The sequence below is a fragment of the Ochotona princeps genome, chromosome 15 (assembly GCF_030435755.1).
Source record: "Ochotona princeps isolate mOchPri1 chromosome 15, mOchPri1.hap1, whole genome shotgun sequence".
In the NCBI taxonomy this organism is placed as follows: Eukaryota; Metazoa; Chordata; class Mammalia; order Lagomorpha; family Ochotonidae; genus Ochotona; species Ochotona princeps.
The window spans coordinates 55,043,257-55,070,316 of NC_080846.1; the positions used below are offsets into that span (position 1 = coordinate 55,043,257).

At 46.6% G+C, this 27,060-nt stretch overlaps 1 protein-coding gene across 1 annotated transcript; it reads left to right on the plus strand.

Moving 5' to 3' along the window:
- The first annotated feature begins 12,451 nt into the window (after positions 1–12,451).
- LALBA (lactalbumin alpha) lies at positions 12,452–15,557 on the plus strand. The gene is made up of 4 exons (XM_004599363.3): positions 12,452–12,690; positions 12,974–13,132; positions 14,141–14,216; positions 15,227–15,557. The coding sequence occupies exons 1-4, from the start codon at positions 12,558–12,560 to the stop codon at positions 15,285–15,287; spliced, it is 429 nt and encodes a 142-aa protein (XP_004599420.1). The 5' UTR covers positions 12,452–12,557; the 3' UTR covers positions 15,288–15,557.
- Positions 15,558–27,060: the final 11,503 nt, after the last annotated feature.

Genomic DNA, 27,060 nt, shown 5'->3' on the forward strand with positions numbered 1-27,060 from the left:
GAAACTTCTCTTTGTTACACAATAGGATGATTTTAGTTTTATCCTGCCAGCTAAAAAACTCACCCCATTTTTATAAATTGTGGATTTCTTTCATACTTTATAAAGTGGCTAGAGCTTTTCTTTTTTTTTGTTGTTGTTGTTCATATTGAATATTTATTTATTTTTATTACAAAGTCAGATATACAGAGAGGAGGAGAGACAGAGAGGAAGATCTTCCGTCCGATGATTTACTCCCCAAGTGAGCCACAACGGCCAGCGCTGCGCCAATACGAAGCCAGGAACCAGGAACCTCTTTCGGGTCTCCCACGTGGGTGCAGGGTCCCAAGGCTTTGGGCCTTCCTCGACTGCTTTCCCAGGACACAAGTAGGGAGCTGGATGGGAAGTAGGGCCGCTGGGATTAGAACCGGCGTCCATATGGGAATCCCGGTGCATTCAAGGCTAGGACTTTAGCCGCTAGGCCACGCTGCCGGGCCAGCTAGAGTTTTTCTTAACAGAATACTTTTTTGTGTTGCGCCAAGTTGAGACTGTGAAAATACTGAGACTTTGTTTTTGTTTTGTCTGTATGACTTTGATCATTTTTTCAGTTGTTAGTTTATGTGATCGGTGAATGAAAATAGCCTGGGAACGTGGGGAAAATAATTTTGGCTTAGGGTTTTAGGGTAATCTAAAAATAATAACTAAAGTATGTTTAGACTTTGAACTATGTCAAGTAACCACAACTACAGAGCCTCCAAGGCATTCCAGAAGTGGGTATTTTAAATAGGGCAGAAGAGGATTTAAAATATCCTGGATTAGAGAGGCGAGCCGAGGGCTGCGGGAGAGGACGTCTAGCTCGGATCCCGAACCCAGCCCGCTGTGTGCCCATGGCTCATGGCGGGCTGGGCCCGGACATGCCTGGGTGCGGGGCCTGCTTCCTTCTGGGGTGAGTACGCCGAGGGGGGAGGCCTCCGTGACTGGGCATGTCCGGGGCCCACCCGCCACCCTCATTGGGTGGTGAACGGGATTGGGGAGGGGTGCAACTTCGGGCCTGCAGGATTACACCTCCGGCTGCCAGAGGCGAGCCGAGGGCTGCGGGAGAGGACGTCTAGCTCGGATCCCGAACCCAGTCCGCCATGTGCCCATGGCTCATGGCGGGCTGGGCCCGGACATGCCTGGGTGCGGGGCCTGCTTCCTTCTGGGGTGAGTACGCCGAGGGGGGAGGCCTCCGTGACTGGGCATGTCCGGGGCCCACCCACCACCCTCATTGGGTGGTGAACGGGATTGGGGAGGGGCGCAACCTTGGGCCTGCAGGATTACACCTCCGGCTGCCAGAGGCGAGCCGAGGGCTGCGGGAGAGGACGTCTAGCTCGGATCCCGAACCCAGTCCGCCATGTGCCCATGGCTCATGGCGGGCTGGGTCCGGGCGGCCAGTGCGCCATTTGGCGCCAGGCTTTGGCTGCTGGCCGCCCTGCCGGGGAGCTCTGGGGTATTGGACGTCTGAATCGCTGCTGAGATAGCTCTAGAGTGACCCCACTGTTTCTGGGATCTGAGTCAATCCTAAAGATTCCCAATACCAGCAACTTTTCCTTTGAAGAACTTCCAATCCCTTAATAATGCTGAGCTTTGAACACCTATCAAGTAAAAGATAAGCTCCGGCTTGTCTAGCAGGCTGGCACCTAATGGTCCTTGGAGCAACCACGTGCAGGTGCGTGATTTACGGCTAGGAACGGTCCCAATCTGGGATGCCACAGCTGGGATGAGGTTCCCACCAAGGCGTGTATGTGCTGGAATGGGGGCTGCGTTCCTTCTAGAAAACAGTTGCAGTCACCCGAGGCACTAGTGTGGGCTGGGATTGGATGCACCAGGCCGGTTCAGATCCCAACACCATCTGGTGTTATGGAGAAACAGGGTAGATGTGGGACTGACTAGGCTGGGTCTCAATCCCCTTATGAGCCATGTGTGAGCTGCTTGTGGGTATGGACGAGCCATGTCTGGGCTGAAACATCCAACAACAAGAGTCAGAATGGGGTGAAAGCCAGCCAGGAAAAGCCACTGTTCCTGCTAGGACAGGAGGTGAACTGAGTAGGGTTGGCTCAAGAACCCCCTGGCAAGCGCAAAATCTGGCATTGGGAGGGGTTCTGATGGAGGAGCCTGGGCAACTCCTCTGGCAGGACACAGTCCCTGCAGGTAAGCGCGAGAAGCATGATTGGAAACAGCCCAGAATAGGCCATGGAAAGTTTCCCACTGGCATGCATTCGGCATGGGTCAGGAGCAGACCAGGCTGAATCAGTTCATGTCATCCTCTGGCAAATCCGATCACCAGAACAGAGTGTGGAATGGGCCGGGTTCGGTTGCGACAAAACCAGTACACATTATGGAACGCCAGGGCGTGGTTGCCTGTACTGGATATGAATGCAGCACCCATCCAGCACACGTGAGATCCAGGAAGGGAGGGGCAGAGCTGGCGGGGGGTTAAGGGGCTGGCCCCCTCGCTGGACAGCCACTCCCACTGGAGAGCGTGGGCTGGGATAGAGACAGACACGACTAAGCAAGGCTACAACACCTGTGCGCTGCATGTGGACTAGATCAGGGCCACAGCTTCAGCTGGCAGAAGCTGGCACTGGGGACTAATTCTGTCGAGTCAAATCACAGGACCACCTAAAGAGTGCATAAACTGGGACAGAGAGACCTGGGAGGGAAAAAGTGGGTTCCCCCTTCTTGGGTCACTATTCCCGTGGGAGGGCATGAAAACTAGGACGGGAGCTGGGATGGCTAGATAGAGAGGTACTCAGCAATATCCATGAGGGCTGGATGGTTGAGTTGGTTAGATAAAACTAAGCTTTAATACCCATTGACAAGTATCAGAGCCAAATGGGATGGGGGACAGATTGGTCTTCTGCTACACATACTGGCAAACCAGGATAGGGGGCGGTCTGGTGGGGGTTATTGTGGGTCGCCCCAACTAGGCTGCAGCTCCCACTGGTTGATGTAAGGGCCGAACCAGACTGGACTGCAACACCCATTGGTTCCAGTGCAACTCGGGACTGAAAACAGAACCAACCCAGCAATTGCAACCACCAGCTGATCAGGGTGATGGACTGTGCCGGGCCCTGTGCTTGCTAGAACACACAAGAAACTAATCTGGGAATACCTAAAAGTATCTTTGGAGATCTCCCCAATCGAACTGCTGGACTCAGAACTCTAACCAAGAAAAGACAGAAGACAGAATAGGACAATCATTCATCTCAGCTACATGTTGGCAGCTAAATATGGGACAAATGGAGACTTCATGATGGACCATATCAATCAGTGGACGACCTCATCGAGCGAAACTGGCAGTGACTCATAACTGGAGAACTATTAACTCCACTCGAGCACACATCTCAGAGCATGCCCCACATCCGGGACTTGGGGTGGGCGGGAAACCAGGTGGGGCTTCTCCCTCAATATCCCCCTTTACCTCAGATACATGATGGAAACAATATGGACATAATAGCATTGCCCACCTCCCTATCCCCCTGAACCTTTTTTTTTCTTTTTCTTGTTTTTCCTTCAACTATAGTTAACTATGTAAAGATTGTCAACAACAATACAATAAAATGGATAAAAAAATAAAATAAAATAAAATATCCTGGATTAGGATTGCAGTGTCTCAGGGGTCCGTAGTGGACACTGCTTTTGTTTGGGTGTGTTTGTGTGGTACTAACTTTCATTGCGAGAGGAGGTGGGAGGAGAACGCGCTACAGAAGTGAAACCATGGAAGGAAAAGGGCTGATGGTGTTGTCAGTGGTGCTGCAGCTGGGCAGGGGGAGCAGCAGGATCCCATATGGGCGCTGGTTCTAATCCCAGCAGCTCCACATCCCATCCAGCTCCCTACTTGTGGCCTGAAAAAGCAGTCGAGGACGACCCAAAGCCTTGGGACGCTGCACCCACGTGGGAGACTCGGAAAGAAGTTCCTGGCTCCTGCCTTCGGAGCAGCACAGCACCGGCCGTTGTGGCCGCTTGGGGAGTGAATTATCGGATGGAAGATCTGTCTCTCCTCCTCTCTGGACATCTGCCTTTGCAATAAAATACATAAATCTCTTTTTAAAAAAAGTGAGTTGGTAGGGCGTAGTAGCCTAATGGCTAAAGTCCTTGTCTTGCACACACACACCACCAGGATCCCATATGGGCATCGGTTCTAGTCCTTGCAGCTCCACTTCCCATCCAGCTCCCTGCTTGTGGCCTGGGAAAGCGGTCAAGGACGGCCCAAAGCCTTGGGACCCTGCACCCGCGTGGGAGACCCAGCAGAGGCTCCAGGCTCCTGGCTTCGGCTCCAGCCACTGCAGCCACTTGGGGAGTGAATCAGTGGATGGAAGATCTTCCTCTCTCTCTGTATATCTGACTTTCTAATTTAAAAATAATAAATCTTTAAAAAATAATAAGCTGTTGTACATGCATGGATTTGTTTATGAGAGTCCTATTCTGTGACACTGGTTTATGTGTCTACTTTTATGCAAATGTCCCTTGCTTGCCACAGCTTGAAATCTGGTGTTGTGACGCGATGTTTTGTTTTTTTTTTTTTAAAGATTTATTTTATTTTTATTACAAAGTCAGATACACTGAGAGGAGGAGAGACAGAGAGGAAGTGGAGCTGCCGGGATTAGAACCAGTGGCCATATGGGATCAAGGCGAGGACCTTAGCCACTAGGCCACGCCGCCAAGCTCAACGTGATGTTTTGTTCTCTGTGTTTGGGATTGTTCTGGCTATTCGTGGTCTTTTGTATTTCCATATAACTTTCATAACTGTTTTATCCAGTTCTGTAAAGAATGTCCTTGGTATTTGATTTTTTTAACACTGAAAAATTTAAAGTGATACTATGGGAGAGATTACAAAAGTACAGCCAAGTATTAACAGTGAATAAATCTCTAGGAATTATATGTATAAGTTACTATGATATTTCTGCAACTTTCCTATGGGTTTGAGCTCCTTTTTGAAGGAGATTATTGATTTGTTTGAAAGGAAGAGACAAAATTTTATCTTTTACTTTTTCACTTCTGTATTCCCAAGATGAAGCCAGGAGCATGGACGACATTGGGTCTCCCACACTGATGACAGTGACCCAAATACGCTAGTCATCAGTTGCTACCACCCCATAGGATCGAACTCTCTTGCTAATGAGCTGAGCAAGCAGCAAAGGAGCAGAAAGAAAGGCAAGGAAAGGGGCTTGCAGGGAGTTTTATTTATAATTTTTTCTAAGATTTATTTATTTTTTATTGGAAAGGTTTATATACAGAGAGGAGAGATAGTTAGGAAGATCTTCCGTCCGGTTGTTTGCTCCCCAAGCGGCCGCAATGGCTGGAGTTGAGCTGATCTGAAGCCAGGAACTTCCTCTAGGTCTCCCACACAGGTGCAGGGTCCCAAGGCTTTGGGCCGTCCTGGACTGCTTTCCCAGGCCACAGGCAGGGAGCTAGATGGTAAGTGGGGCGCGCCAGATTAGAACCGGGAACCATATGGGATCCCGGGGCCTTTTCAAGGAGAAGACCTTAACTGCTATGCTATTGCACCGGGCCGCAGGGAGTTTTAACCCCTTCCTGAGACAGGAACTGAAGTGGGTGTCGCTTCAGTCCTTGTTTGATGAGAAATGTTGGCCTGTGCCCCTCTCTGGTCCAACAGTGACTCCGTTGCCTCTGGGGCGCGCCGGATTTCTGCTGTCCTTTCCGGATTCTAGTCTGAGGTCAAAGTGACAGTACCTGCTTGGAAGCAAGCTCCCCCTCTCCTCCAGCAACCATCGCAATAGAAGAGGGCCCAAGTGCTTGAGCCTCTGATCCCATCTGGGAGACCTGCAAGAAGCTCTGGGCTTTGGACAGGCCCACCTCCAGCTGTTGTGGCCATCTGGGGAGTGAGCAGCAGCTGCAAGAAACCGGGATTCCAATCCAGGCATGCATGCCTGCCAAGTGGCATCTGAGGCACGACACCAAATGCCTGCCCTTTAAATTCTTTTTGATAATATAAAGTCTGATCTTCCAAAAGAAGAGAAAACGTAGTAGAATAGAGCAGAAACACCCATTGCAAATGACATCAAGAAGATATTTGTGTTCAAGTAGGCAAATACAACAGCTTGTGTGGAAAACTGCACATAGATAGAAGTGCAGATAGATTCAGAGTTTTAAAATATGGCAAAACCATACGAATGTAGATAATACAATAATAATCGAGAAACAATTGATAGAAACATGGCAAATGTTAATATGAATTAATACGAATTAATTGGATGACGGGAGGTGGAAGAAAGGAGGAGAGAGAAGACAGACTAAAAAGGAAAAACGATAACAGCAAAAATAGCACGCAAATTTCCGTAAAAAGAGTGTAAATGTAAAATTATATGAGGATATGTTCATTTAAAAGTAAACATCCTGTAAATTCAGAAATACATTGCAATTTATGCAGAGATTTATTATTTTCTTGGTAATTCCCGTGTAACATTTGTTTTAATATTCAATTAAAAGTTTAAAATTCATTCTAGTATACTTTAAAATTTTTGTTACTAATGTTTGCATATTTATATTTTTAAAGATTTGCTTTTACTTGAAAGGTAGAGTTAGCTCACTCCCCAGACGGCTGCAATGCTGGAGGGAGGCCAGCAACTCCTGCCTGGTGCTTTTTTGGGGTCTTTCAGAGGGGGTCAAGGCCTCAAGTACTTGGGCCTGCCTCTGTTGTTTGCTCAGGTCATTAGCAGGGAGTTGAATCGGAAGTGGAACTGCTGGGACTCAAACTGGTGCCTATATGGGATGCTGGAACCATAGGCAGTCAGACTACTGTGCCACGGTGCTGGTTCCATGTTTACATTAAAAAAATATTGGAAAGGCAGGTATACAGAGGAGGAGAGAGAGCAAAATCTTCCGTCCGATGATTCACTCCCCAAGCATCCGCAGTGGCCGGAGCTGAGCTGATCTGAAGCCAGGAGCCTGGAGCTCCTTCCGGATCTCCCACACGGTTGCAGGGTCCCAAGGCTTTGGGCCGTCCTTGACTGCTTTCCCAGGCCACAGGCAGGGAGCTGGATGGGCAGCGGGGATGCTGGGATTAGAACCGATGCCCATATGGGATCCCAGCACGTTCAAGGCGAGGACTTTGGCCGCTATGCTATCATGCTGGGCCCTGTGTTTACATCTTTGATTGCTACTATTCCTAGTTCACAAAAGTTAATCAATATTAAATGCAGTTTTGAAGCCAGTAATACAAATACAGATTCTTCTCAATTTACAGTGGGTTATGTGAGATAAGCCTGGCGTGAATAGGAAATATTTTCAATCCAGAATACATGAATACACACACCTTGTTGTAGTTCACGGCTTAGCAAACGAATGCTAGGCTGCCCTCTCTCCCGGTCACTGGGATGCTGTGAGCCGAGGTGCTGGAGCCCAGCGTCATACTTCATATTACTACTTCAGGAAAGACCCAACTTCAAAAGCTGGAGTACAGTTTCTCCCGAGTGTTTGTCACTTTTAAAGTATTATAATGTGACAAAGTAAAGAATTTGAACTTTCTTAGGAACTGTTTGAACCATTCAAAATTGTTCTATATGAATGGAGAGCAGAACTTCAGTGTGGATATGGAATGTTATTCGTGGATTATGGGAGTAGGCAGAGCTAAGGGAGAATATTAACTGTGAGGAATAATGACTTGTGTTCCTGGTGTTGCCTGCAAGTGGTGGTCCTGGGTTCCTCTATAAGCCACTAGTCACCCATAGAGCTTAAGATGGGAAATGTGTCTTTTTTTTTTTTTTTTACTTTTTTATTATTTATTATTTTTAATTCATTAATTACATTGTATTATGTGACACAGTTTCATAGGTACTTGGGTTCTCCCCACCCCTCCCCAAACCCTCCCACCATGGTGGATTCCTCCACCGTGTTGCATAACCACAGTTCAAGTTCAGTTGAGATTCCCCCATTGCAAGCATATACCAAACATAGAGTCCAGCATCTTATTGTCCAGTCAAGTTCAACGGCTTCTTAGGTATACCCTCTCTGGTCTGAAGACAGAGCCAGCAGAGTATCATCCCGATCAATTAAAAGCTCCAACATACCATCAGCAAAAATTTACATCATTATGGAATTAATTGACATAGTAATGAGTAACCAATATGTTAAAAGTAAATGCGAGTTCTTAACCACCTTCTGTGACCACCTCATTGACATTTCCATTTTAGTTTATGCACAACATATAACATACATAACATAACATGTTATACATAACATCATATCATCTTAAATTAAGGCAAACATGTGGTATTTAACCTTTTGGGATTGGCTCATTTCCCTTAGCATTATGGTTTCCAGTTTGGCCCATTTGGCCACAAAGAACTGCATTTTGTTTTTTTTAATAGCTGAGTAGTATTCCATGGAGTAGATGAACCATAGCTTTCTTATCCAATCCTCTGTTGATGGGCATTTTGGCTGCTTCCATGTTTTTGCAATTACTGATTGTGCTGCTATGAACATAGGAATGCATGTTGGTTTCTCATAAAACAAGTGTTCTGGATATATTCCTAGGAGTGCTATTGCTGGATCATACGGTATGTTGATTTTGAGTTGTTTGAATGTTCTCCATACTGATTTCCATAGAGGCTGTACCAGCCTGCAGCCCCACCAGCAGTGGAGTAGGGGGGAAATGTGTCTTAAAGCAGATACTTCTGATTCCTGGAAGAGGATTCTTGGTTGGTGTTTCTTCCACAGCACCTTAGAAATTAACATAGATGTATGAAGAGCTATGCTTTAGTAATGATGTAGAGGAACTAGGTGGGGGGCGGAATTGGGGCTGGGATAAGGGAAGTACCAGGAGCCTATAGAATTGTATCATAAGGGCCTGGCGGCATGGCCTAGCGGCTGAAGTCCTTGCCTTGAAAGCCCCGGGATTCCATATGGGCACCGGTTCTAATCCCGACAGCTCCACTTCCCATCCAGCTCCCTGCTTGTGGCCTGGGAAAGCAGTCGAGGACGGCCCAATGCCTTGGGACCCTGCACCCGCGTGGGAGACCCGGAAGAGGTTCCAGGTTCCCGGCTTCGGATCAGCGCACATCGGCTCACTTGGGGAGTGAATCATCGGACGGAAGATCTTCCTCTCTGTCTCTCCTCCTCTGTGTATATCTGGCTGTAATAAAATGAATAAATCTTAAAAAAAAAAGAATTGTATCATAAAATGATGATGATGATAATAAAAGTTAAAAAATTATCATAGATTCTTAGTGTTTTTATTAAAAAAAAAAACCCAGAGAAGTGTATCATAAATGCCTCTTCACCATCTGGACTTGATCGCCCTCACGCAGAGCAACCTAACTAAGACAGGGATTGTGGCAGGGACTTTCCCGGCTGGCTGTGAGCACAGCTTTCTGTAGCCTTGCTCCTCCAGGGCTGTGGCCGCTGTTGTTCACTGTTGGACCGTCTTCAAGAATCTACAGCCTTCTCTGAACGCTTGCAGCTGTTCCCACTAAACACCGGCCACCTGGCCTCTCCGGTGCTCCTCGGGCACTCTGACTACAAACATTTCTGAGGAAATCATGGTTCCTGTTACATGAGGCCTATTCATTATCTTTTTCTGGGCTTCATTGTGATTCCTGATGTATATGATCCTTGTTTGAAAAAATTTTTTATTTGAAATAAATGAAGAGGCACATAAAATGACACAGACTTGTAGGGGTACTGTGTGATTGTTAAATGTACACTTTGTGTAATGTCTTATCAAAGTAAATATATTTATTCTTTTAAGAATTTAATATTTACAGTAAAAACATTCAAAAATCCTATCTTCTGGTTTATTTATTCATTTATTTAGATTTATTTATTTTTATTGGAAAGGCAGATATACAAAGAAGAGGAGAGACAGAGAGGAAGATCTTCCATCCGATGATTCACTCCCCAAGTGAGCACAACGCCTGAAGCTGAGCCAATCCGAAGCCAGAAGCCAGGAGCCTTTTCCAGGTCTCCCATGCTGGTGCAGGGTCCCAAGGCATTGGGCCGTCCTTGACTGCTTTCCCAGGCCACAAGCAGGGAGCTGGATGGGAAGCAGGGCTGCAGGGATTAGAACTGGTGCCCATATGGAATTCTGGTGTGTGCAAGGTGAGGACTTTAACCACTATACAATTGCGCTGGGCCCCTGGTTTATACTTATTAGGTTAATTTGCAGCAAGTTAACATTCTTTCTCTTCACCGTATTGTTCACTGAAGGTGTGGACCTTCTTTCCTTCTTGCCTAGTAGGAGCCTAGGGCTCCCAGCCAGGGAAGGTTGAGTGTATGTTATTTAGTATTGTTTACAGGGAGAGGTAGAGCTCCAATCCAGCTCTAGGCAAGCAGACTGCTGCCATGGAAGTATGAGTGTGCTGTGAACACCGAGACTCTGTCACTTGCCCTTTGAAAGTGCTTAGGCCAGGGCAGGGGGCGTTTTCACATGAGCCTCCACTACTGGGAAGACTAGCCTTCCTCACCCCTCCTCTCATATATGGTTCAAAGCCCTCTTCCCACCCTAGGCACGATGGGGTGCTTCGTTCCGTCTCATCGGAGTGGGATGGAGGGGAAATGTGGAGGAAGCACTTCCACTGTTTCTGATTTTTTTTAAAAAAAGATTTATGTATTTTTATTGGAAAGGTGGATATACAGAGGAGGAGAGACAGAGAGGAAGATCCTCCATCCGATGGTTCACTCCCCAGGTGACCTCAACAGCTGGAACTGAGCCAGTCCGGAGCCAGAAACCAGGAAACTCTTCCTGGTCTCCCACAACACAGGTGCAGGGTCCCAAGGCTTTGGGCCGTCCTTGACCGCTTTCCCAGACCAGGGAGCTGGATGGGAAGCAGGGTTGCCATGATTAGAACTGGCGACCATATGGGATCCCAGCGCATGCAAGGCAAGGACTTTAACCAGTACGCTGTCGCGCCGGACCCACTTCCACTGTTTCTGAACACACATCTCTGCTATCAGGACTTTGTGTTCATCTCTCAGTGCGCAAAGACCTTCCGCTCGTGTTGGCCTCTGCGCTGGTTACATGTACTGCTACATGATTTCACTCATGCTGGCCTCTGTGCTGGTTACCAATGCTAGAAGACAGGATAAAAGTGGCAGTTTTTCCTGTCATGAAAGACTTACAGCGCACCTTCGACTTTTAATTGGTTGGGACAGATATTCCCTGCTTGGAGGTTTGGGCCTGGTGAGGCAGCCTAGTGGCTAAAAGTCTTTACCTTGTTCGCCCTGGGATCCCATGTGGGTGCCGGTTCTAATCCCTGCAGCTCCGCTGCCCATCCAGCTCCCTGCTTGTGGCCTGGGAAAGCAGTCAAGGATGGCCCAAAGCCTTGGGACCCTGCACCCGTGTGGGAGACCTGGAGGAAGAAGCTCCAGGCTCCTGACTTCAGATTGGCTCAGCTCTGGCTGTTGTGGCCACTTGAGGAGTAAGTCAATGGACAGATTATCTTCTTCTCCATCTCTCCTTCTCTCAGTATATCTGCCTTTCCAATAAAAATAAATAAATCTTAAAAAAAAAAAAAAGACTTCTGACCTGGCGCGGTAGCCAGTGCCTGGGGTCCTTGTCTTGCATGCGTTGGGATCCCATATGGGTGCCGGTTCTAATCCTGTCTTCTCCGCTGACTTTCCAATAAAAATAAAATAAATCTTAAAAAAAAGACTTAGAGTTTTGAATACGGAGGATCAGCTCTAGCAAGAAGAAGGCCAACACTGAAAGGTATAGTAACGCCAAGACTGATGTCAATTCATCTCTGCTTGCTTAGGGCCAGTGGCTTTATGGCTCAGAACTGAACGTATCACTGGATGTATACACAACTTTCCAGAATCAGTTCTGAGGTTTTGCAAAAGCTACTCCATCCCCCAAACAAGTGTATTGCAAGTTATTTGCTTTGGATTTACAGAATGTCATAAGGTTAATGAATATTTGGCTCTTTGTGCTAATGTGACTGGAGGAGAGAGACCTGCTAATAGCTCCTAGGATGTTAGAAATTTGCACACATGAACTTCAAATGATTCATTTTCCTAAGTGGAAACTCTTGGGATCCAAGTGGCATCTGTTTTGTCATGTTCCCGTATTTTGTCCCTGTTTCTGAATCTTCATTCATAAACAACCGTATTAAGTGACTTTTCTGGACCTTCTTCCAGAAAGTCTTTACGTAAGTGCCAGTTCTCATCCTGATTTGATGACACAGACTTTCGCAGGTTGTGAATGTCTCTGCGGGGGGGAGAAGGGAATTGGCCACGACGCCCATTGTGTTTTCTGAGTACATCACTTAGATTGTCCCCGAGGCATTTGTTCCTGGAGTGGGCTGTGCACTCCCTGCTTCCAGGAACTGGCCACACAATAAACAAAGGTATAAACAGAGCCAAGTGTTTGCAAGTCTCTCTGGGCAGAGACTACTACCTGATATGGACTAGGTTGGAATTTATGAAATGAAAGCTCAGCGTTTCTGTCTTGGCATGACTAGCTTTTCCTTCACCCTCTTCCTGGATGTAGGGTTGGGTTACAGGCCCTCGAGGCTTTCTCCAGGAATAAAATGAGGCATCACTGAGAGGGTTCCTAGTTCAGGTTCTTGGAGACAGGCAGAATGATGTCCCTGGTCCTTCTGCTCCTAGTGAGCAGCGTCTTCTCCGCCATCCAGGCGACACAACTGACTAAGTGTGAGCTGTCCGCGAAGCTGAAAGACTTGGATGGCTATGGAAATATCCCGATGTCTGAGTGTGAGTGCCTTGCACCTTTGTTTCATTGCTTTCCTTAGCTTCGCTTTTCCGTCTCCGGTCTAAGGATATTATGTTCTCAGCTGCTCTATGTATTCTTTTATTCCATTTCTTTCTTCTCCATTTGCCTGATCCTGTTGGGAACTCTGCCTTGTAAAGATACACTTCATGCTTTGGCTTCTTCGGAGGCTTGGTGGAGAGGCTTTTTCTATGTATAAAAAACAGTTGCTCATTGTTGCTGGTACTGAACAACTCTGTGATGACCCTTTCTCCATCTTTTCTTCAGGGATATGTACCTTGTTTCATACCAGTGGTCTTGACACACAGATTACAGTCAACAACAATGACAGCACAGAATATGGGCTCTTCCAGATCAGTGACAAACTTTGGTGCAAGAGCAAACGGAACCCTCGGTCGAGGAACATCTGTGACATCGCTTGTGAAAGTGAGCAGCCTGTACCTTGTCCCTCTGGGGTAATTCCCGTCATGGTGTCACGCTTCCCTACTCAGTAGGACCCCATACAAATCTCAGCGTTTCAATTTGCAATGCTAAGAAGCTAAGGATTTTTCACGAACACGAAATCCCCTGAAGTTGTAAGGCAAATGTTCTGAATTGAGAATCCCGAAGTTTAAAAAAAAATCTGCATTTTCACCGAAGTTAATTCTTCCTGAGATTGTCTGGGAAGCTCCTACCTGTTCGTGAGGCATTACTGTAATTTTTAAAGGTTGATTTATTTTGCTTGAAAGTATTATAGAGAGAAGGAAAGGAGAGAGAGAGAGAGAGAGAGAGCACTTCCATTTTGTGGTTCTCTCCCCAAATGGCCACAATGGTTAGAGCTAAGCTGATCGTAAACCAGGAGTCAGGAGCTTCTTCTAGGTTTCTCACTGCTTCCCCAGGCCATTAACAGGGAGCAGCAGTGGGTACCAATGCTACAGGCAGAGATTAGCCTGTTATATCACTGTGCCAGCCCCATGATTACATATATTTTAAAAAGGTCATCATGAGAGACAGAGAGAGACAGAGAGAGGTATGAGAGCTGTCTCAATAATTTACTCTCCATGTTCCTGTAGCAGCTGGGGCAAGGCCAGGCCGAAGCCAAGAGCCTTTGAATCACTACAGGTCTTCCATGCCGGTGGCCTGGACTTGAGTATTTGAGCCATCACCTGTTGCTTTCCAAAGTGCACATTAGGAGGAATCTGTATCAGAAATGGAGCAGAGACGCAAGTAACATCACTCTGATATGGGATGTGGGCATGTCGGCTGCCACACCAAATGTCTTATTCTCATAAGGCATCATGATTGTGTTGGGACTTCCATAGAGAAAGACAGTAAGCGCAAATGTTCAGTTGAAAGACAACCCAGACCCACTGGGTCTAGAGAGTTGGGAAACCCAAGACCTCTGTGGGTAATGCTGCTTAGCCGTCTCGCTTCTTTCCCTGACACTCCTGCCAGAGTTCTTGGATGATGACCTTACTGATGACATAATGTGTGCCAAGAAGATCCTGGATAAAGAAGGCATTGACCACTGGTAAATAATCCTTCTGCTATTTAAAAAGATTTCTTTATTTTTATTGGAAAGGCTGATTTACAGAGAGAAGGAGAGACAGAGAGAAAAATCTTCTGTCTGTTGATTCACTCCCCAAGTGGCCGCAATGGCCAGAGCTGAGCCAATCTGAAGCCAAGAGCCAGGAGCTTCTTCCAGGTCTCCCACGCAGGTGCAGGGTCCCAAGGCCTTGGGCCATCTTTGACTGCTTTCCCAGGCCACAAGCAGGGAGCTGGATAGGAAGCAGAGCATCCTGAACATGAACTGGCACCCATATGGGATCCTGGTGTGTGCAAGGCTAGAATTTAACTCAGGCTATCACTGTGTCTTGATTTTTCTAGTTTTTCCTTCTCTCCTTCCTTTTGTCTCTTTAGCCCAACACTGTTTTCTTCTGTCTCCATTTCCTTGTCATTTAATGTTGAATATAATATCTACACCAAAATTCCTGTGGAAGACCCAGGCTTTGATTTTCAACTCTCCTTTGATCCATTTTCATCTGGTAACTTTCATTATTGCTCAATGGTGGGCATTAGTTACCTGGCATTAGACACATGATTCTACCACCTAGTCCCATGGCCACATCCAAATCCTTTGTATCATTTTGCGTGTTTTCTAGCTTTACAGTCGCTTGGGTTGTTAGTGGAGACGACATCGCTAGATGGGTTAGTGCACATTGTCATTTGGTTAGTCAAGTGTTACAGCAATTACCACACCCTCTCTTTTTTTCTTTTTTTTTTTTTTAAAGATTTATTTTATTTTTATTACAAAGCCAGATATACTGAGAGGAGGAGAGATATAGAGGAAGTGGAGCTGCCGGGATTAGAACCAGCGGCCATATGGGATCAAGGCGAGGACCTTAGCCACTAGGCCACGCTGCCGAGCCCCACACCCTCTCTTTCAACTCAGCCCTCCCGAGAACGAAGCTAGATGAAAGTTTCAGAATTTCAGCTAAGATATGATCAGACAGTTTACCTTGTCTCTTTCTCCATGACCAGGCTGGCACATAAACCACTCTGCTCTGAGAACCTGGAACAGTGGGTCTGTAAGAAGTTGTGAGCTCCTGCTGCCCTTGCCACTTCTGCCCATTCTGTGCTCCTGGAATCCCACTTCCCCAGTGCTACCTCAGTTTGCCTCTTGTCTGCCCTCCCCACCCCTGACGCTGATTTGTCCCTGAGCCCTGTGCTGTACCATTGGACTCCTTAGGACTGTTCTCCAACGATGCATGACCAGCGCACTGGACTTCAGACTCCTGCTCAGTGTCCTTAACGACACGCTTACTGTTGCAGCAGATGCCAACTCTGTTCTGAATAAAGGGTCTGGTATGGACTGGTTGGCTCTGTTTTCTTCTTTGGGGGAAAGGGAGGAAATAGGACAAATGGGTGGACACCGAAGCCATGGGACATAGCCATCTTCTATCTCTCCTGCAGAGTTCAGCAGAACTTACAAAGGGAATCACGCAGGTGACTCTCTGCACCACTTCCACAAACACTTGTTCACTACTGAATAGATTCCAGGAACTATGCAGAGTTCAAATTTGCTGAAGGTTCGAATTTTTATTTCCCTCAAGGATTTATGGGGAAGACAAGGAAACTATTGTAAAGAATAGTGTTGTAAACATCACGAAGGGATGAAAAATGTACCCTGGGAGCTGGCCTTATAGCAGGTGAAACACTAACGATAATGCTGGGAACTCTTAAGGGTTTTGGTTCATGCCTTGGCTGCTCCACTTCTGATCCAGATGCCTGGGAAAAGCAGCAGCAGATGACCCAAGTGTTTGGAGCCCAGCCACCCGTGTGGGAGACCTGGGTGAAGCTCTCGCCTCTAGGCTTCAGCCTGCCTCAACGCTGGTTATTGTGATCATTTGGGGAGTGAACCAGAAGATGGAAGATTCTCTTTTTATCTCTTCCTCTCTGTGTCTCTGACCTTCAGACAAATAAATACGTAAGTCTAAACATATGTGCCTGGTGGTAATTCATGGGAGGAAACGTATTTTATATTTGGAGGAGAAGTGGCAAAAAAAGGAATGAATAAAAGATTCCTGAAAGTATAAAAGTTAAAAATGGTTTTGGAGGATGTGTGGCGTTTTGACGGGTAGAGGTGTAGGACTGCTGAATGAGGGGCAGGAGCTGCACGTATCCTGAAATGATGGCTTGAGTAGGTTAAGGCATCTCCTACAACAAACTGCAGAAGGAACTCTTTGGAAAGCAGAGATAGAACAGGCAGCCTATAATCGGCTCAGTGATGTTTAAACATCGGTGCAGTTGGAATTTCCCCTCCATCATTCCTTGTGTTTCACTTGTTTTTAAGGACAATGTCTGCAGAATTCTACTTGTTCTAATGATTATGGGGTGGGAAAGGAGAAGGACCATGAGATTTGGTTCCTGATGTCTATTTTTACAAAAATTTTTATTCAAAAAACCGAGTGAGAGACAGAAGGAGAGAGAGAGAGAGAGAAAGAGAGAGAGAGAGAGAGAAAGAGAGAGAGAGACAGCTCTTCCATATGCTGGTTCACTTCCCATACAATTACATTGCCTGAAGATGAGCTGATCCAAAACCAGGAACCAGAAGTTTCTTTGAGGTCTCCCATGTGATTGCAAAGGGCCATCCAGGCCACAAGCAGGGAACTGGCTAGAGAGTGGAGGAGCTGGGACAAGAGCCAGTGCCCATACAGAATGCTTGTCCCACAGGCAGAGCCTTAGCCTGTTACACCATGGCACCGGCCCCACCTGGAGTCTATGCTTGCTGCCCGTTAATGATTGAATCTGGGAAATCATCTCCAATCCCTGTGCATCAGCTTCCTCAATTTAAAAATGCATATTTTGATCTAGCAGAGTTGTGTATGGAAGCGTGCTGGGCCCACAAAAATGCATATTTTTTTTAAAGATTTATTCATTTTTATTACAGCCAGATATACACAGAGGAGGAGAGACAGAGAGGAAGATCTTCCGTCCGATGATTCACTCTCCAAGTGAGCCGCAACGGGCCAATGCGCGCCGATCCGATGCCGGGAACCAGGAACCTCTTCCGGGTCTCCCACGCGGGTGCAGTGTCCCAAGGCATTGGGCCGTCCTCAACTGCTTTCCCAGGCCACAAGCAGGGAGCTGAAATGGGAAGTGGAGCTGCCGGGATTAGAACCGGCGCCCATATGGGATCCCGGGGCTTTCAAGGCGAGGACTTTAGCTGCTAGGCCACGCTGCCGGGTCCCAAAACTGCATATTTTGATCTAGCAGAGTTGTGTATGGAAGCGTGCTGGGCCCACAAAAATGCATATTTTGGCCTATATAGTTTTCGAAGATCTCTTTCTGCTTAACAATTCAATTTTCCAAAACTACACTTTAACTTTTCCTTTTTTACAAAAAATTAGCTGGATCTAAACTTTGCATATTCTTCTGCATTCCTAAGGTTTCTAACCAAGCAGACAACACCCTTCTCGCTCCAGCGTCCTTTAGAACTTTAGTTATGCCTTTTTTAAAAAAAGATTTTATTATTTTTATTGGGAAGCCAGATATACAGAGAGGAGGAGAGACAGAGAGGAAGATCTTCCATCCGATGATTCACTCCCCAAGTGAGCCGCAACGGGCCGGTGTGCGCCGATCCGATGCCAAGACCAGGAACCTCTTCCGGGTCTCCCACGCTGGTGCAGGGTCCCAAAGTTGGGCCGTCCTCAACTGCTATCCCAGGTCACAAGCAGGGAGTTGGATGGGAAGTGGAGCTGCCGGGATTAGAACTGGCGCCCATATGGGATCCCGGGGCTTTCAAGGCGAGGACGTTAGCCGCTAGGCCACGGCCGCCGGGCCCCCTAGTTATGCCTTTTTTGTTGTTTAAATCTTAGAAACCATCAACTTCCAAAGAGAGCTCTTGTGTTTAGGGGACCTATACATCTAGACACATGGTGAGGAAGTCAAGGAAAACCAAGTCAGAAATAGCTTGAGATTTGCATTATTATCTTATCGTCTTCATTTGGAAGACTGTATCTTCCAAAGGTGTTACACGCTGTTACCTTCTTACATTGTCATAAACGGCTCTCCGCCAAGTCCACAGAGATTCAGAGCTTTCTACAGTCCTGTGTATGCGTGTGAAGGGGAAGTGTTGGATGGCTGTTCTGTCCCCTGAACTCACACATACACTTTTTAGTTATCAGCCTATACCAGCCACATTCCTAGAGGGCAGCATGCTTTGGACAATTTAAGGGACTGTACCCTTCAAGTGGCTAGAGCAGCAATGGCACTCAGTCTGGGTCTGAGTTCATTAGTTCCAGGGCCCCTGCTTCAACTACAAATGAGGGCAGTTCACCTGAGACCAGAAGTGCAGCCGTATAGGGAGCCATGATCTCTAGGATTGTACTGAAGGAATCTGACAATAGAAGAATCCTTTGTAGAGGTATTTTAGGCCCAAGTATCAGAAAATAAAGAGAGATGGCACAGAAACAGTCTTTTTTTTAAAAAATTTTTTTTTAAAGATTTAAAAAAAAAAGATTTATATATTTTTTATTGCAAAGTCAGATATATACAGAGAGGAAGATCTTCCATCCAATGAATCACTCCCCGAGTGACCACAACAGCTGGTGCTGTGCCGATCCGAAGCCAGGACCTAGAAACTTCCTCCTTGTCTTCCATGCAGGTGCAGGATCCCAAGGCTTTGGGCTGTCCTGGACTGCTTTCCCAGGCCACAAGCAGGGAGCTGGATGGGAAGCAGGGCTGTGGGGTTAGAACTGGCGCCCATATGGGATCCCAGTGTGTTCAAGGCAAGGACTTGAGCCACTAGGCCACTGTGCCGGGCTCCAGATTTGATTTTTGTGTGTAGTTGCCAATACAGGGTCCGGCACAGTTTACCATCCAAATCAGCCTACGCACACACTGGCAGTTGCAATTGCTGGTCAGTTCCGTCTCCAGTCCCATGTTTTACGCAACGCAATGGGTGTTGCAGCCCAGCCCAATCCTGCCCACCACTTACTTGGCCTTCACATAAACCAGTGGGAGCTGCATTTGGAACAACCCACAAATACCCCCACCAGGCCCACCCCTGCCCTGGTTCCGTGCTTGCCAGTATGTACAGCAGACTGGTCCTGTCTGTTCCACATCCCACTCAGCTCTCATATATGTTGCTGGACATTGAAACCCAGTTTGTCCCCACCAGCCCCACTATCCAGTCCACACTGGACTGGATGCCGCCATCTGTCTAAGCCATGCCTGCACCTGACAGAATTTGGCCCCTGTGCCAGCATTTGCCAGCTGATGCTGCAGCAAAGCCCAATCAATCCACACCAATACTGGCTTATGCATGTACCAGAAGGTACACTCAGCCCAGCCTAGCTTTTCCCTGATCCGGTTCACATGTAGGTCATCAGATGTGGCCCTGCCCGGCCTGGTCTGCCCCCATCCCAGCTCTCATGCTCACCAGTGGGATCGGTGGCCCAGCAGGGGTGCCCTTGCAACCCCTCACTTAGGCTGTCCCCACAACTCCCGGATTTCACATGTGCTTTTTTGGTGCTACGGCCCAGTCTAGCATAGCCCCCTCACCTTGGTATTTGCCAGTGGGTGCTGTAACCTGGCCAGGCCAGGACCACCCCCAATTCCAGGGCAGCCCCCAGTCCCGGCCCTCATGTGGACTGGCTGGTATTGTACCCTGACCTGGCCTGACCCACACTCTGTTCTGGCACTCAGATTCTCCAGTGGGTGATATGAACTTACCCAGCCTGGCCTGGCCTGACCCCGACCTGTGCCAAATGTATGCCAGTGGGTACTGTGATCTGGCCTGGTCTGGGCTGCTCTCTGTCTTGGTTCTTGGTTCTTGCACTCACCTGTAGGAGCATTTCCTGACAGAGGGCAGGTTCTTCCATCCAGATCTCTCCCAGATCTCCATCCAGATCTCATGCATACCAGTAGGTCCATGGGCCAGCCCTACTCAGTCCACTTCCTGTCCTAGCACTCACTGGCCCTCACCCATTCCGATTCTTGTTGTTGGGCACTACAGCCCAACCAAGCCTGATCCATACCCAGACAGAGCTCACACATGGCTCAGCAAGGGCAAAAACTCAGCTTAGCCCATTCTATACCTACCCTAGCTCTCATGAGCACCAGTGGGTGCTGGATTCTAGCCCAGTCTGGCGCATCCCATACCCAGCCCACACACTTGCTGAGGGATTCTGCAGCTGTATCCAAACCAGACTGCAGGCCCGCCCTGGCCCTTGTGCTCACCAATGGGGATCACAACCTGGCCAGGGCCTCCTCTTTGCTCCCCAGCCAGGCCTGCTCTCCTCCACAGATTTCATGTGTGCCAGCGGTTGCTCTGACCTGGCCTGGCATAGCCCCCATCTGTCTTAGACTTTGCCTTTGGATGCTGTAGCCTGGCCTGACCTCGCCAGCCCCCAGTCCCAACTCTCGCTGGTGGGTGCTGCAACCTGGCCCTGCTCAGTCTACTCCCCTCTCCAGCTCATGTGAGTCAGTAGGTGCGATACCCTACCCTGGCATGACCTGCACTGCAGCCTGGTTTCTGCACTCACTAGTGAGCTAAGATCTGCTTGGCGTTGCCCAGTCCACCCTCTTCCAATGATAAAAGTTCTCATTCAATGTATTGAGACATGGTCTTTACCAATAAATTATGCAAAAATAAAATGCGCCACATCAGGGTGTTCAAAACTAAGTTGTCACCATAATCTATGAAAGAAAATGTTGGTAGGTTAGATGGATTCAGATTTAAAATTTTCTGCTTTATGAAGGCAGTGTTAAGAGTATGAAGTCACAGATTGGAATAAATATTTAGAAAACATGTGATTGGGGTCCGGCGCCGTGGCCTAGCAGCTAAAGTCCTCGCCTTGAATGCCCCGGGATCCCATATGGGCGTCGCTTCTAATCCTGGCAGCTCCACTTCCCATCCAGCTCCCTGCTTGTGGCCTGGGAAAGCAGTTGAGGACGGCCCAAAGCTTTGGGACCCTGCACCCACGTGGGAGACCTGGAAGAGGTTCCAGGTTCCCGGCTTCGGATCAGCGCGCACCGGCCCGTTGCGGCTCACTTGGGGAGTGAGTCATCGGACGGAAGATCTTCCTCTCTGTCTCTCCTCCTCTGTGTATCTCTGGCTGTAATAAAATGAATAAATCTTTAAAAAAAAAAAAGAAAGCATGTGATTGATAAAAGACTTATGTCTATAGTACTTAAGCAATCAATCAAGATGCCTAGGACCCACAGTATCCCCTACTGGAGTACCTTGATTCCATGTCCACTCCCACGTCTTCCTGCAGATGCAGAGTCCAGCACTCAGCAGGGAATGCTCCAACGCCTAGGTTCCTGTCACTCACGTGGCAGGCCTGCGCTGTGCTCCTGACTGAGCTTGTGGCCTGTCTTCCCTGTACCCCTCTGCTCCCGGTCACTGCATGGACTTTAGGAGTGAACCACAGGGGGTTTTCTGTCTCAACATTTCTGTCAAACGAATAAAACCTTTCAAATACTCTTAGAAGCCAACAAACAAAATACTGCAATTACAATACTTTTAAAAAGTGTGACATCTTGCTAAATGAGACATATATAAGATAAACAAGTGCACGGAAAAATGTACGACGTTAATTACAGCCAGAAAGGTAACCCAATAATGAGACATTACCTCTCCCTCCCCCCAAAAAACCTTCATACTACCAAGTGCTTTGAAGATATAGAGCAAGAACTGTTGAAAATGATGCAAGCACTTTTGAAGGCAATTTGGCAGTTTCTTCTAAAACTTCACATAGTTGAAGAAAAAAAGAATACGTAATGGAGAGTATACAGGTGAGAACAGAGGGAATTTCACACTAGAAAATCTGACAGATTTTTCTATGGCTCAAAACTCTGTGTAAGGTCATCACCAACATTTGCAATTCACATTGCCAGTGCACACATCTGATATCATGCGGCTGAAAATAGTGCCTCAGCTCTGTGACTTTCTCCTAGAAGTCCATGATTCCAGCCTATTCGTGAGAAAAGCATCAAGTTCTAATACAAAGACATTTGCCTTACCCATTCATTGCAATCCTCAAAACTCTCAAAATCGTCACATACATGGGAAGTAAAAAAAAAGTCACAAGAGGAGACAGAGGAGACCTGTCTACTGAATGTGTGTCTGTTATGCAGGAAATGAAACGCATTATACGAAAATAAGGAAATTCAATAAAACTTGGATTTTCACTAATGGTAATTCCTTATTCTGTTTCATTGATTATAACACGTGTGCCATATCAAAGATGCTAATAATAGAGAAAACCATATGATGCGAAGGACAGGAGCATTTAATTTACTATATTTTTCTGTAAACATAAAACTATTGTGACCTCTGGACATATTATAGGATGGTGGTTATTAAACAGCCTGGTGTTGGCACACAGACAGAGAGGGAGATCAATGGAGTAGACCAGAAGCAATAGAAGGGAACACACACAGAGATACAGCCAAATAACCTTTGACAAGAAAACAGACGACAATCCAGGGAAAAGCAAGGTCTCTCCAATAAATGCTGTTGGGGCAACTGGCTGATAGCCTACAGAAACAAGAATCTAGACCCATGCCTTTCACCATACACTAAGATCAAATGTAAATGGATAAAAGACTTAAATCTACATCCAGAAACCTTCAAACGTTTGGAAGAAAATGTTGGAAACACCCTGCAAGATTTAGGTGTAGGTCCTGACTTCCTAAAAAGGACACCAAAAACAATAGCAATCAAGACCAGAATAAACAAATGGGACCTCATCAAACTAAGAAGCTTCTGTACAGCAAGGGAAACAATCAACAAAGTAAAAAAGCAACCCACAGAATGGGAGAAGATCTTTGCACACTACATAGGAGATAGAGGGCTAATCTCCAGAATATACAAAGATCTCCAGAACCACCAAAACAACAAAACAAACAAACAATCAAGAAATGGGCAAACACTTTACAAAAGAACAAATCCAAATGGCAAACAAACATATGAAAAAATGCTCAAGCTCTCTGGCAATAAGGGAAATCCAAATTAAGACATCGCTGTGGTACCATCTAATGCCAGTAAGAATGGCTCACTTACGGAAAAACACCAACAACACTTTCTGGCAAGAATACGGGGAAAAGGGAACCCTACTCCACTGCTGGTGCAATTGTAGGCTGGTGCAGCCTCTATGGAAATCAGTATGGAGAACACTCAAACAACTGAAAATCAGCATGCCATATGACCCAGCTATAGCACTTCTAGGAATATATCCAAAACATCTGTTACATGAGAAGCTAACATGCACCCCTATGTTCATAGCAAAACAATCAATAATTGCAAAAAAATTGGAGGCAACCAAAATGCCCATCAACAGAAGACTGGATAAAGAAACTATGGTTTATCTACTCCATGGAATACTGCTCAACTATTAAAAAAAAATGAAATGCATTTCTTCTTGGCCAAATGGGCCCAACTGGAAACCATTATGCTAAGGGAAATGAGCCAATCCCAAAAGGTCAGATATCATATGTTTGCCTTAATATAAGATAAAATGGGGGACTGGAACCTTGGCTGACCTAGAGGCGGCTGGCCGCCCCCCAGGGCTCAGGGCGGCCCTGGGGGAGCGGCCCAACCAGGCCAGACCCGAGAAAGAGGACTCAGCATGCCAAGACCACCGCCGCAAGGCAGTGAGGGGATCCCTGGCTTTGGGCGGCCAGTGCACCAAATGGTGCCAGGCTCTGCCTGCTGGCCGCCCGGCAGCGAGCTATGGAGTTTTATGATCAGAAAAAGCTGCCCAGGGACATTCTTGAATAAGGACAGCCTTTGTGTCGGTCAGAGATGAATTTCTGGTGATTCCCAGCAATAGTAAACATAAACGCTAGGGCAAGAGTGGGACTGAGACATGAAGGTTTGAATGAGATTACCCATAAGAACTATTAGAAGCAGATTGAATTACCAACCAAACCAAGACCCAGAAGCTCCAGTGTCCTAGTAGGGAAATAATGGACATCTTCCTCCTAGGTAACTACCCCTCTGATGAACATGAAACCAAGATAGGGATGGGAATCCTAAATGAAGCTCATATGCCAGTATTTATCTGGGATGGGTAGAGGGCTGGTCAGGTTGAGTTTGGCTTCAAAATGCATCAACAATTTCCGGAGTTTAATGAGAGGCTGGACAGACTGAACAAGACTGCGGTAATGTTTTTATGTCAGTCTGATTGCTCCCAAACAGTCTCTTTCCACTAAAATTCATCACGTGCTCATGAAGCAGACGATGGCATCATTTTTCCCAAAAGACTTCTGTGTTTCCTTTTAATTAAGCATGTATAGGTTACTCAGAGGCGCATTATTTTACTAGGGTGCTATACTCTGTTGTTGATGTTGTTGTGGTGGTGGTAATTGATGTGGCTGTCATGAAATGAAGTCAATCCAGAAAACAGTAATATTGTTTCAACCCCAAACAGCCTATGTCTCATGCAATAGGACGTTGTGAGGTGGCCAATGAACCAACAATCGATATGAGTCAGATTGCTTATGATCTGCATCAAGAATTGTAAGACCTAATAAATTTGTAAGGCCCTATGATACTTGGAAATGGGAGGGAGGGCAGAGAGATCTTACATCACCCCAGTAGGTGTGAGGAAGACGGGGGAAGTATAACCCATCAGGATCATAACAGGTAACTCATAGACAGCAGACTGGAGTCAGCATTAGACAATAGCAAAACTACAAAGACCTGTGGAGGGAATCAGGAGCAATCCTAACAACCTCTTAACAGGAGGTCATACGCATAGAGCAGGAGGGGACCCCAGAGTGGAGCAGGGGGACAGGAGGAGGCTTTTATCCCAACCCTCAGGACTCCCAAAGCCTCACCAAGGACTATCAGTACGACCACCGAGGACTACATCCCTACTGCCAAGGAGACTACGGGGGAAAAGGAGTGCCTTCAGAGGCCAAGAACTCTGAGGTCACCCACTCCCATTTGGATCTACAATGTGGGATGGAAGAAGCCCAATTCCTCCTTTGAAGGATCCAGGGTCATCGGAACGACAACCAGGATCCCTGAGCGGTCCGCAGAAACAGAAGAACAGTAAACTTCCATCGGAACTAGGGAGAGGAGCTTTCTCTGGCCCTTGCCTGCTTCCAACTTTGGGTCCCCACCCTCTTTTGTAAGGACCATCAGGATTGCTCCAGAAACCCCTCAAAACAAACAAACATGAACAAACAAATTAGAATAGATAGACAGAGAACAACTAGGAAAGTTTAGAAACAGACAGGAAGCGGCCAGCTGGGATGCACTTATGCCTCACTGGGTGGGACACAAAGATTAGTTACTCCTCTCTGGGGTGATAAGGATTTCTCTGCACACCCCTCCCAAAACCGTTCACCTAAACTGTTGACATTTGTCCTGTTAAAGTTATAGAGTTAGACTACCCGAAAAACAACCAGGTTCAGCAAAATCATGCTTCAATGCTATAAAATGCTAAATACTAACATTGAAATAGACAAGAGACAGCTGAATAGCAATCTATAGCCATTCTAAGGTATATAGAACATGGTTAAATATAAACCAAAATTGAAATGTCCATGAGGAAGTCACAGGTTGTGGCCGAGAACATGCGTTTCTCTAGTAACATTGGTTAATCAATACCATGTCAATTAATGCCATAATGTTGTAAATGGTTGTAAATATTATGTTGGGTTTTTTACTTGATTGGGATGATACTCTGTTGGTTCTACCTTCAGACCAGAGATGGTCTCACCAAGAAAACTTACCAAGACAATAAGATGCTGGACTTTATGATTGGTCAAAACCTCCAATGAAAGAATGTCAACTGAATTTGAACTATGAAAATGCAACAAGGTGGAGTAATCCACCGTGGGGGTGGGGGGAGGGTTTGGGGAGGGGTGGGGGGAATTCCAGTGCATAAAAACAAATGTGTCACATTATGCAATGAAATTAATAATAATAAAAAAATTACACACACAAAAAAAAGATAAAATGATGTCAAACCTAAAAACAATATCTGTAAATTATAATATTATTACATCCTCAAACTGTCTGTACCACATGCAATAAGATACTGTGATGTAACCTATGAATCAATAATCAATGAGAGACCATATGTGATAACACTGTTAAAAATTTGCCCTTTAACACTAATTTTTAAAAGTTGGGGGCCCGGGACGATAGCATAGTGGTTAAAGTCCTCGCCTTGCATGCCCGGGATCCCATATGGTCACAGGTTCTGATCCCAGCGGCCCTGCTTCCCATCCAGCTCCCTGCTTGTGGCCTGGGAAGGCAGTTGAGGACGGCCCAAAGCCTTGGGACCCTGCATCCATGTGGGAGACCCGGAAGAAGCTCCTGGCTTCGGATTGGCTCAGCTCCCCGCCATTGTGGTCACTTGGGGAGTGAACCATTGGATGGAAGATCTTCCTCTCTGTCTCTCCTCCTCTCTCTGTATATCCGCCTTTCCAATAAAAATAAATAAATCTTAAAAAAAAAATTGGCCACAAGGAGACTTGAATACACCTGTTGATAAACATTTTTCTACATTTTCTGATAAGACCTTACAAACTCCTGTGTAGATACAATAAGTAACGACTGGAATCCTAGAACACTAAAACCCAGGGCAATGGTTATGTTCTTGTCTCTAGACTTTGCTGAGGGATTTCCATGAAAAAGTGTGGGTTTCCCTACGACTCCTCTGACCTCAGAGGTGAACAACTCCCTCGAATACAGCGCTGCTCCATAGACAGGATGGAATCCCCAGAGGAACTGCATCAAAGAACTGAAAAGCCGGATATGCTTTTTTTTTTTTTTTTAAAGATTTTTATTATTATTGGAAAGCCGGATATACAGAGAGGAGGAGAGACAGAGAGGAAGATCTACCATC

Excerpts from the sequence above, each read along its gene's own strand:
- LALBA (XM_004599363.3), top strand. The coding sequence starts at position 12,558 with ATGATGTCCCTGGTCCTTCTGCTCCTAGTGAGCAGCGTCTTCTCCGCC. Across the intron at positions 12,691-12,973 it reads AAATATCCCGATGTCTGAGT|GGATATGTACCTTGTTTCAT; the intron begins GTGAGTGCCTTG and ends TCTTTTCTTCAG. Across the intron at positions 13,133-14,140 it reads CTGTGACATCGCTTGTGAAA|AGTTCTTGGATGATGACCTT; the intron begins GTGAGCAGCCTG and ends CACTCCTGCCAG.